This window comes from Populus nigra, chromosome 17 (assembly GCF_951802175.1).
Source record: "Populus nigra chromosome 17, ddPopNigr1.1, whole genome shotgun sequence".
NCBI lineage: Eukaryota > Viridiplantae > Streptophyta > Magnoliopsida > Malpighiales > Salicaceae > Populus > Populus nigra.
Genome location: NC_084868.1, coordinates 3,391,741 through 3,404,548, shown reverse-complemented (window position 1 = coordinate 3,404,548; position 12,808 = coordinate 3,391,741). Strand labels below are relative to the sequence as shown.

At 30.3% G+C, this 12,808-nt stretch overlaps 1 protein-coding gene across 2 annotated transcripts; it reads right to left on the bottom strand.

Moving 5' to 3' along the window:
- Positions 1-3,901: 3,901 nt before the first annotated feature.
- On the bottom strand, positions 3,902-6,042 carry LOC133677036 (F-box/FBD/LRR-repeat protein At5g56420-like). Of its 2 annotated transcripts, none has more exons than XR_009835681.1 (4): positions 5,874-6,042; positions 5,264-5,586; positions 4,471-4,614; positions 3,902-4,289 (listed from the first exon to the last, which is right to left on the bottom strand). XR_009835681.1 is itself a non-coding variant. In XM_062098869.1 (4 exons), the coding sequence occupies exons 2-4, from the start codon at positions 5,554-5,556 to the stop codon at positions 4,017-4,019; spliced, it is 1,281 nt and encodes a 426-aa protein (XP_061954853.1). In that variant the 5' UTR covers positions 5,557-5,586; positions 5,874-6,042; the 3' UTR covers positions 3,902-4,016. The 2 variants fall into 2 exon arrangements, 1 of the variants encoding a protein (XP_061954853.1); XM_062098869.1 differs by having other exon boundaries at positions 4,693-5,586.
- Positions 6,043-12,808: the final 6,766 nt, after the last annotated feature.

Below are 12,808 nucleotides of genomic sequence, written 5' to 3'. Positions count from 1 at the left end.
CTTATTATCTAGTTTTACGCTATCAGGCATAATTATCAATCCAACCATTAGATCAGACTAAAATTTTATAAAACATCTCTAGATATATTTTTGTATCTTAGGTTCAAATATCATGTCAATTGAAGATTGGGAAGCCTTTACAAAAAGACTGATTAGTTCGATAATACCAAAAAATTGACTCATAGACTCATTAAGAGCATTTTCTTCATTTGGACAAATTCTTCTTCTCTTTTCCTAATTCTTCTTCTCTTTTCCTATAAAGGCTGACGTTCAAAAGTTAAACAAAAGGGAAGAAAAAACGTAGCCTATTCATCTTTTCCTTCTTCATTCTCTCATATTTATATTTAGGATAAATCTTGTGGAAGTTTGATTTCTTCAAGTTGTAAGTGTGAGTTAATGATCAAAACACCTAAACACCATATACTTAGAAAGCATCTAGAGAGAGAGAGAGAGGGAGGGAGGGAGGGAGAGGGAGTAATGATAAAGAGAAAAAAACAATGAAAGAGAAGGAAGAAGAAGGAAGTTTGGGGAAAAAATTGACTAATTGCATTTCAAAGCTCAAATTATTAATTGGGAAGGTGACTAGAACTCATTTATACAAGTTTTAGTAGGATTTAAGTAATTTTGAGAAAGTTAGGAATTTTTTAGTTAGGGTTCTTGGTGAAAATTTGATGAAAATATGATTTTGCTTAGAATTGAATAAATTAGGTTGTAGAAGGTTGTAATGCATGTAATATCATGAAATGATTTAAAATAAATCATGGTGAAATTGAGAGCTATATAGCCAGCCAAGTATTGAACAAATTAAGGATTAGTTTAGTTGATGTAGTTGTTGTTATTTGGATATAATTGATGTGTATAAATGTGCGGATGATGGTTTAAGATAACATTTGTTGTTGTATTAAGTTATAGTGAATTATTAGTGTGCTTTGGGTTTGGGTTTTTGAGATGAAAATGAGGAAAGCATGTTGATATTTGGTGTGATGAAAATGTAAAGAATTATAGTAATGTTAATTATGATGAATATTGGAATAAAAATTAAAGGAGAAAGACTAAAGTTGACTATAGAAAATTTTTTAAGAAATTAAATCAATATAAGGAATCTTGTATGTGGTAATGTAAATGGTATTTTTTATATTATAAAAATATATGTGGATGGGTTGTTAGTTGGTGTTAGCAAATAGTATTATATGTTGTGTTAAATGTAAATGCTTCAGCAATGTTAAGTGAAGGAAATTTGAATAAAAAATGTAGAGAAATTATTTATGATGATGAACACCTATGAATGATGGTTAGTGAGTGATGGGAAAAAAAAAGAAAAAAATTAAAGATTAAATGATATGAGGATTATATAGGTAGAGGGGGAGTAAGATTTAAGGAATCCATGTTGTGAAAATGATTGTAGGAATAAAAATGTATGTATTGTTGGTATTGATTTGTTAAGTGTAATAGAAAATTAATGTTTGAAGTGCAAGTAGAAAAAAATATGTTTGAATTTTTGGATGTATGATATAGAAATTTCTACATACAAATTTTAAGATAATAATGTGAAAGTTAGGATTATTGCTTAGGAGTTATAAAAGAAGCTATCAAAGCGAAACTTGACTTCTCAAGAACTTGGATAACAAGAGTTAAAGTAAGGGATTGACCCTCCCTTGCTTTTTTAATTATTTATACATATTTTTATAATTATTAGAATTACAATGATAATTAAATTGTACAATGTATTATTGTTGTTATTGTTAATGGCATAAGCGATAATGTATACTACATTATGAGATGTAATTTTCCACAATGAAGGAAAAACCTTGTATATATTACTTTTAACTGCAATAGTGGAAAAACCTTGTAACTATTAATTTTTACTGCAATAGCGGAATTGCAATGCAAAAGTTATTATTAACTGCATTGTTAGGGTTTGATGTATAATCTATTATTGATTGAAACAATAGAAATCATGTATAATTTGTATTAGACCACCATGACAAAAATTAATATCCAAAAAAAATATGACAAAAACTCTAAAATAACTTACATATGAGATAATTGGAATGTGAATAAACATTGTTGTGAAAAAAATGCTTGACACCTTGGTATTTTATTCAAAAAATTCATTATGTCAAGTAATGAAAAAACAAGTTGATTGTGGCATGTTTCTATTTTCATATTAATATGTATGAAACTAGTTACTCGATAATGAAGCTGGTGTCTAGTAATGAGTGGTGGAATTAATTACCTTGGATAATGATATATGATAGATTTTCATGTTATCCTTCATACATGATAATTTTATTTAAAATTAGAACCTTTTATTAAGTTTTCTTCCATATTTAATAATGCAAATGTGTGTGATCTGCATGTGTTTGATTGTTCAATTGACCTAGCACTCAAATTAATCCAAAAGAAAGATGCATATGAAGACGATGATTATTAAATGAAATACCATGGTTTGTATTTAAATAAATATATTTAAATTTGAAGTCAATCCCCAGCGCAAAGGATCATATACTTCCCCCTATTCTCTTAGCACACGTGTTGTCTTTAAATTAGCTTAGATCATGGAACACGTAATATACACGTAAAATTACCAAGAGGTTGGGTAGAGAGATATATTTGTTGTATGAAATAGAACATCCCAACATTGTCAGGTTACAGCGCGCCTTCTTTCATTATAGCAAGTTGTGCTTGATGTTTGAACTCTTCAGTTTCAATATGAGAGAGCTTTTGAGGGCATGATCACATAGATTCAAAGATCCAGACATAGTAAAGGTAAAAAGATTATTTAACTTGTGTCTTATTCTTAATTGAAAAAAGTTTTGAGTGCTGCAGGAGCTTATGCAACAGATTCTCAGTGGTACCTCGTACTACCACAGCTTTGGAATTTTACATCATGACTTGAAACCAGAAAATGTGCTCATCTCTGGAAAAAAAGCTTATGCTCAGTGACTTTGAATCAGCTCGGGGTTTATTCACTCTAACACCACACTTAGCCCCCAAGTATGAGAAAATAATAATTTTACTTACTGATCTAAACACATCCGTGTTTTCTGCTAAAATTATTCATATTATAAAAGTAAGACCTTTGAAAGTAACTTTCTTGCTCATTTTATTATCTATATCTTATTCAAACTTGCTTATTTGCTCGAGATTTCGTATGAAGCATAATTGAAACTCCCAAAGAGGATGAGCCGTGTTCATTACCATCATTCCTTCTCGTCATTCCCAATAATAAACCTAAGGTAAAGTGGCAGTTAGAATCCATACATGTTTAAGTGTTTTAAATGCATTTTTATTTTCTAATCATAAAATTACGTTGATACTCCTAGGATTTAACTGAAGTGGTGCCGCAATTGAACAATAATAGGATTGATTTCCTTGGAGTTAAGTACCAGTTTGAACTTGTTTATATAATATAACTACACAAAAAAGGGTGGCTTTGAGACTGGACTCTTTTGGCTGCGTATGTTCATGATTTTCCAATTAATTTAGATTGTTTTTATGCTTTGAATTTATCCGCTTTCTTGGGGTGTGATTTGTTGGTGTTTGGGAGTTTGATCTCTGCGTGTTCCTGCTTCTGGGTTCTGCTGTTTTCTGTGCTGTAGAGGCTGCAGCACCAGCATCAGATAGCTCAGTATTAATTTATGATGAAATTTGTTGTTGTCATCATCATGTTCACTTGTTGATGTGTGCTTTTGCAGAAAATGCTGGTTCTCGATCCTCATGCTAGAATCACCGCAGAAGCTGCTTTGGCACATCCCTACTTCACAAAGCAGGTGAAGAGGGAAATTTAAATGAAACTGCTGGATTTGTCATGGTACCTATGTTCAGTTTTTTTTCATCCGGCATGGGCAAATTAATAGCCAAGTTGAAACTATTACAATAAGAAAACTTCATACAAAACTAATAAAATGAAAAGCATCTTAAAATGTTCTTCTTGTCCGCATCAGTACAATAATTAAGAACACAATATAAATTATCAAAGAGAAATTAAACTGTCCTCAAATAGAGTATGGCAATCAAAGGATGATCAGTTCCGCCGTTGAATTACCTCTTTCCTTGTGCAATAAATTGGTGACCCTCTGTCTTAGGTCCATCTGCAAGGTGGAACCTGAGACTACAACCACCATTCGCTCAAGTGCAATGGTGTTTTTTAGCAAATATATTGCGAGCTCCATCGCATTCCATTTGTCACGAAATCCTTCCATTTTAACTTCTTTCAAATGTGAATGGGTATGCCTTGAGTATTCTCTTCTTTCTCCGTTGCTTCTTCCCTCACCTTGATGACCGATCTGCCACAAAGTTAAGACATCCAATATTGTTCATGGTATTATATATCATGTGAAGTTGAATTAAATCGAAATTTGCCTCTCAACTAGGTGACAGAAAATAATATTTAGCAAAAACGATGGAGATTCATTGCTAACAGCATCACATAAGCATTTTGCCTGAGCATAAAACGTAAAGACCAACCTTCAGTTGTAGGATTTCCAGAAGAGGAGAGGCATTCAACAGGTAGATAACTGTGAGGAGGTCAGAATCTATAAACGGCCATATCAACAGATCCAGTTGTTTAAGAGAGATGAATTTAGGACTGGTTGCAGGAAGGGGCAGCACCTATAGATAAAAGAATACAGGTTACGCAAAAGTTGCAGGAATTAAAACTTGCGATGGTGTAATCGTTCCTTGATGCACCTCATCCTTTACTATCAGAGACAAAAACTGAAGCTGAGGAAGATCCTTCGCAAGCGCGTTGCATATTGGCGATGTCCTCCGATAAATAAAAAGCGACCGTACTAGTGCTTTTTTCAGATGCGGAACGTCAACAAAAGTGAGTGTTTGTGGATGACCAAAAAACTCAAAGATTTCAAGATTAATAGACTTAAGCTCAACACTGATCAAAGTATCGTGAATGATCAATGTCTTCAGACAGAGGAGTTGGCCGTGTATGCACACAATCTTAGGCAGACCACAACCAATCATTCTCAACAGCGTAAGTTTCGGACAAGCAGAGGTGATGATATCTAGGCCACTTTGATCCAAGGGTACACCATCCAAATCCAGGGTTCTTAAAGGATTGAGTTGGCTTGTGAATTTAGGAGAAAGCCTCAGCGTGCAGGAAACAAGGCACAGATGCTTCAAATGAGATGCTTTATCAGCGGGAAGAATATGACATGGAAAATTATAACTTCCACAACTTTTAGGAGAGCATGAGAAGTGAAAAGCTATTTTCTCAACCTGCATTGCAGAGGAAAATGAAACCCACCTATCAACATGGAAAGCATGGTCATCGCCTAGGCCAAAGCGGACCTTGAGAGTGCCTATTTTTTTACCTCTGCAAGCTAGCAAAACTTGATCAACAGCTGTAATAAACTTAGAACTACTTTCCCCGTGGGTTCCAAACAGAGTAAGAACATCAAACTGAAGATGGGAGAGCGGTGGAGAGAGATATCTCCATCTATGTGAAAGTAACCTCGTTTTAACAGCATCCCGCATTGTCAAAAAGGAGAGAATGAAGGACAGAATGTCATCAGACAATTCGCTGATACGATCTTCCATCAAAACAAGACAAAGTCTTTTCTCTGTAACCTGAATAATTATGACATGAAATCAGTCCAAGATAACGGAAACAGAAAGCGCAATAATGGGTACAAAGCAGAAACACTCTGGATTGATATTTAACCGTGAAAAATCGTTTCTTTCGATGGATATATCACGATTTAGTCGAAAGAACTTAAGCTTCAAAGTTGTACAAGTTATCATGGCCAAACAAAATAAACCCCAAAAAAAAAAAACAGAGTGATACAAACCGCCCTCAAAACATTGAAAAACCAATAACAATAACAGTGGAGGAGCAAGCAAGTATTCATTCATACCTTAGAATAACAGAGTTGCCTTGAAAGATGTATGTATCTGTGTATACTTTTGGAGAAAAGGCTTCTTGATCTTGAATAATCACACACACACACAAAAAGGCCTCCCTTTAGGTTTGGTGGGAATTAGATTGAATTAACCTCGCCATGGTTGTATTTATAGTTACCTGTAAAGAAGAAACTAGGGTTTTTATATGGGCTTATAAAGGACAGGGGAATTTACATATATGCCCAGCATTTATTATTGGATGCTAAACGATCTTGACTAAATTTACATTTTTGCCAGAGATCCCTCCATTAGAAGAGTTCCATGTAGCTCTTCGCTTCACTCAATTGGGGTTCAGCCTGGAAGTACAGTTGAACTTGAACACTTAATTTTATAACGCTAAGGTAGGATTCTATTAATTACTTTATGGAATGCACTTTAAAAAAAATATATAAATATCCAACTAGGAAAAAGAAACTTAAATAAATATACAGATACAACTAAGAAAAGAGAAAAAATGGGTGGAAATATTTTTATAATTTTTACCTATTTATACATGTTTTCTTTTCCAAAATAAGATATCATTCACTAAACTTGATAACTAATAAAATATTATTAATTATTTACCTATACCATAATTTTTTTCAAATAACATTTTCCATTGCTTTTGTGACACAGAAACTAGTATTTAGTAGAGGTGATTATTTTTAATTTGATTTTTTAAAAAAATAATTAAACTAGATTTTTTAAAAAAACAACAAAACTAAAACCGGTTCAAACCGACCGGTTTCGGTTCGGTTTGGTTTTTTAGAATAAAAACTGGTTCAAACTAGTTTGGCTCGGTTTTTTCAGTTTTGGCACAGTTTTTTCCGGTTTGGCTCGGTTTTTTTTAGTTTGGGTTCGGTTCAGTTCGGTTTTTTCGGTTTCAGGCTTATAAAACCGAATCAAACTGATCAGTTTTTTTCAAATTTTAATCATTTTAATCGAATTTTTTTACAGTTTAATTTTTTCAATTATTTTTTTTTATTTTTTCCGATTTAATCAGTTTCGATTTTTATACTCACTCCCAGTTATAGTATAGTTATAGTATTTAGGTTAGCCAACTACTACATACATCTTTTTTAGATTCCGAGAACCCGGGACCCTCAAAAACCTCCAGATGACAAATGCTATATTGAAAAAAAAAAAGTTATTGTTGATAAAATTAATTGATTTGAGCACTATTTTCTTATACAGCCCTGCAGAAAAATCTCCTAAATTAGATGCACAGAGGCTTACATGTAGGAAACTTTTAAATATTTTTATTAAGTTTACAGGCTTCTGAAATATTTTCAATAAAAAATCAATAAGACCTTTAATAAGAAAAAAATCAACAAAAATTAGAAACGTTTAAATTAAAAAAGAATAAATGGCATAAAAAATGATGAAGGAAAAAGAAAAAGAATACAACAAAAAAATCATTTTTTTTAATATTGTACGATTTTCAATTTGAAATACAATTAAAAATTTAAAATAAAATATGATTTTTTAGATTTGTTTTGTGAACTTATATACTATGATATTGTTTTTGGAAATATAATATGATTTGAATTATTAATAAACATTAGAATAAAAAAGTGCAAAAATAGAAAATAAGATACAAATCAAAAAATCATATTTTTTCTCTTTTTATTGTATTTCTCATTCAAATCATACTATATTTTTTTTATAAAAAATAATAAAATTTTCATTCTCCTTTTCTTCTTTCAACTATAAGCTTCTTTTGTTTAAGTTCGTTTTGTTTTATTTCACTTTTTTGTAGTTCTTCCACCTCAATTTTTTTATAAGATATTTATTGGATTGCTTCAGTACAAATAATATAGACTTAACTATATAACTTAACTATGTTATGTTATGGCCATATTAAAATTTCTTGAATGTAAAAACAGAATATTCAGGTTATGGGAAACTTTTTAATAATATTACTATAACCTACTTGAAAGCCACGTGTAAATGTAAGATTGAAGGAGATAAAATCCCAACTAGTGATGGAACTCATAATGAAGAGAAATGAATAAATAATGAAAATCATAATAAAAGTGATGTATAATAAAAGTGATGATATCCATGAATAAATTTAAAAGTATTAATGAAATTAAAATAAAAATTATAATTTTTAGTTAAAAAACTCATAACATCCACAAAATCAGCAACACGTTTCGACTGATATAAAAATAAAGGAAATTTAAATAAATGTTTCTAGAAATAAAGAAATGGTCCCTAGGATTTGGTGGGATAACCAATATGATCGATGCAAAAATTATCTATTGACTAGTTTTACTCTATCTAGCACAACTCTTAATTCAACAGTTGGATTATACTGAAATTTTACGATGAGTCTTCTGATATATTTTTTTACTTTGGATTAAAATTTTAGGTTAATTAAATTTTGAAAAGGCTTTACAATTTAGGATGGAAAAACAAGGCATGTTTCATAAAAATGCATGGGGATAATTACAAGGGGTGAAATTATAAATTAGGATAATTTTTCATCCTTTTTTCCTATTAAAAAACATGCTGGACAACATGAGAAAGGCATGGGTCTCCATTTTTATTCTTCATTAAAATGAGAAGAAATATCTCATTTGTATGGGTTTTTTTAGGGAGATTACGTCAAGAAAGAGAAAATAAAATTAACTATAACTAAAACTGATCAGCGTTTCGCTGTAACATGGAATACTATTTATTATGTGTGAATTCATTATGAATTGCATTGTTCTACACTGTAGCGCGAGTACTGTAGATTGTGAGTGCTTTCACTGTAAACTACATTGTTTGGTAGAGGCACGCGTGAGGCTGCAGCCAGAAGGCCCTAAGCGCCAGACTGGAGGTGTGCCCACTAGAGCTGCGCACATGTGGTACTTGGGTTGTCTGCCTAGGGGCTGGGCACCCACAGCGTACACGTGGCGCTTGGGCTGCTGCCTCAATACTGGGCACACCCTTGTACACACGTGGCGCTTGAAATACTTATATGAGGCTTGGTCACCCTCAACACACACATGGCACTTGCGATGCCTGTCAAGGGGCTGGTCAACCTTAGCGCACACATGGCGCTTGGGGTGCGCTGGGAGTGAGCCATGCCCGTGCCCCACTAGGGGATACCTGACACATGGGTCATGGAGCTAGACCCGAGGTTCCTGGGTCATACGATTCTAAATATTATTGTTTTTTTTTAAATATTATTATTATTATTATTATTATTATTATTATTATTATTATTATTATTATTACTAACAAAATAATTAATAAATTTGAAAGAAATATTTTTATTAATATTGAAACATATTGTTATTTATATTAAATTTTTTATGATATTTTTTTATAAACATAAAATGTGAGCACGCGGCACAATATTATTAAAAATAGTCAACAATTCTGAGTATTGATATAAAAATTATTATAATTTGAGTTGTAAATATTATTACTTTTCTTCTAATACAAAATATTCATCTAAACATATTATTATTTTTCTTATTATTCAAAGTATTCATATCAAAATATTATTATTTTTCTTATAATTCAAGATATTCATATCAAAGATATTATTATTGGTGTTATAATATTATTATTTTTATAAGAAGTCAAATTTTTAATATAAAAAATATTATTATTTGCATTTTTAATATTCTTGGAATTAAAAATAGTATTATTTGTGTTATGAATATTATTATTTTTACTATAATCAAAAGTATTAATATTAAAAATATTATCTTTGGTGTTATCAATATTATTATTTTTTTAATAAGTAATATTATTAATAAAATAATTACTAAATTAGAAAAAAAAATTCTTAATATTGAAAAACAACCATAGATTTGATTTGAAAAGTAAAACTAAAAATTACTATTACTATTACTATTATTATCATCATTAATAAAATTTAAAAAACTATTCTTATTATTGAAGAAAAACTACGTGGTGACACGTGGCGCTTGGGTTGCTGCATGGGGGTTGGGCACACTCCTTGCGCCCACGTGGCGTTTGGACCCCTACCTCCGTGCTGGGCACACCACTACGCATATGTGGCGTTTGGGCTGCGCTGGGCGGGAACCATGCCCGCTCCTCACTTGGGGACACCTGACGCTTGGCTCATTGTGCTGAAATCAAGAGAAATGAGTATGTCGTTAAGATCCAAGATTCATGGATTGTGTGTAAGAACCCAATTTTGGTGGGTCCTCCATCAAGACCCAAGGTTTCTGGATCTTAGGATTCTAAATATTATTATTTGTTTTAGAAATATTATTATTATTATTATCATAATTAATATTATTAATAAAATAATTAATAAATTTCAAAGAAAATATTACTACTAATATTGAAAACATATTATTATTTATATTATAAATTTTTATGGTGTTTTTTATAAAAATAAAAAGTTAGCCCACGACATAGTATTATTAAAAATATTCAACAATTCCAGGTATTAATATAAAAATTATTATAATTTGCGTTGTAAATATTATTATTTTTCTTATAATACAAAGTATTCATCTAAAAAATATTATTATTTTTCTTATTATTCAAATTATTCATATCAAAATATTATTATTTGGGTTCTAAATATTATTATTTTTCTTATAATTTAACATATTCATATCAAAGATATTATAATTTGTGTTATATTATTATTATTTTTATAAGAATTCAAATTTTTAATATAAAAAAAATATTATTATTTTTGTTCTAAATATTCTTGGAATTAAAAATAGTATTATTTGTGTTATAAATATTATTATTTTTACTATAATCAAAAGTATTAATATTGAAAATATTATTTTTGTGTTATAAATATTATTTTTTTTATAATAATTAATATTATTAATCAAATAATTACTAAATTAGAAAAAACAATTATTCTTAATATTAAAAAACAACCATAGATGTGATTTGGAAGGTAAAATTAATAATTACTATTACTATTATTGTTATTATCATCATTAATAATTTTTTAAATATTATTATTACCATCAAAGAAAAACCACGTGAGAACATGGCGCTTGGGCTATTGCTCGGGGGTTAGGCCACACCCCTGCGCACACATAGTGCTTGGGTCCTGCATCTGTACTGAACACAACCCAGCGCACACATGGCGCTTGGACATGCCAAGACCCAACTATTCTTGGGTCCTGCATGTGCAAGACCCAAATAGCCTTGGGTACTGCCAACATCATGACTCAACATTTTTAAAAAATTAAAAGATGAGCTTGCGGCGTAGTGTGGATCACCTAACTAATATAATCTAAAGAGTTCGTAGAAGATGAAAACAAGTGAAAAGGAGAGAGAGATTTTAAGAAGAAAGAAACATAATGGGTGAAATGGCTAAAGGAAACTCTCAATCTTGTCGTGGAAGTTAATGCATTTCACCAATCCACTAGAAATTGACTATGCCCTTACCATATTGCAACTTAGTAGTTAATTTTTAAAATAATTTTTACTTAAAAATATATCAAAATAATATTTTTTTTATTTTTTAAAAATTATTCTTAACATCAGCACATTAAAACAATCTAAAAATATGATGTTAGCAACAACAAGAATGCAACCTAGCTTAAAATTCTTGGTGTGAATTTCAACATTAAATTTGAACAAATTATGGTTTAAATTCTATCTTTGCTTCATTTTATTAGAAACTCACAATAGAAACCGATCTTTTCTCGTCTCATATATATACCTGCAAATTCTCGGTCATTCTATATCGATACATTTACATTTTGTTTTTAATTGTGTCAATTTAGTACTTATATCAATTTTTCATTTTTTAATGCATGGCTTGTTATGGTAAAAGTATCCTATAAAATAATATCATGCTTAATAAATAAACATATTTTAAATTAAAATAAACATTTTAGAAAGAAAATCATTTTAATTAATGGTAAGTTATTTAAGATCTGCATCGATGTTAAATTCTATTTTATGATTAATAAAAATTAATAAAAAAATTATTAACACAATTTAAAATATCAATTTTTTTAAAAAAGAAATGGAAAGCATGTGAAAATAAAGAATTAACAGATTTTTACTATATTGGAACAAACGAAAAAGTTGGTATCAAAAAGAAAAAATAAAGTTCAAATACATGATTTAGAAAAATAAAAAAGTTGACACTCCAACATTGCAATACTTTTTTAGTATTTGTCAAAGGTTATCTAAGTAGAAAATGGAGCAATTAATGGAATGAAAGTACTTGATTGAAAGTTTTAATAAAGTTAGTGCTCTAAAATGAAAAAAAACAAAATCCTCATGGTCGATTGAGAAAAATATAAAGTGAGGCTGTTCCCAGCAAAGACAAGTTCCAGGTTGCCAAATTTGTTACACGTGCAAGGCAGTTCTTTTGCACGTGCCAGCAACACTTTCATTCCATTCATGATTTCCAAGGCAAGTCGAAAAAATTCTCCCCCACCGAAAAATGAGAATTGGATAAGAATTCTTGTGAATGACTTTATATAAGAATTGTTTGATAATTTGTGTGAATGACTTTATATAAGAATTGTTTGATAATTTGTGTGAATGACTTGTTAAATTTGAAAATGATATTGAAATGTTTGTCAGTAGCCAAACAAATAAAGATTAGCTACGTAATTCATTCTATTAGGCTTAAGTTTTGATTTGTGAATTCAGTATGTTTTAGTTAATAATTGTTGGATAATTCGTATTTCGTGTGACTGACTTGCTAAATTTGAAAATGATACTGAAATTTTCGTTCGCGCATGACATTTGAAATGGAGAATTACAAAATTGAAATGGGTGGTTGTCCACTAGGAGGAGGAGCCTATGGAATTGTTTATTCAGCTACTGACAGAGTTACTAATCAAGGGGTAGCTGCGAAAATGATTCCTCTTTTGCAGGCTAAAATTACCATGAGATTGGCTGGAGAGATCTATTTGTTGTATGAAATAAAACATCCCAACATTGT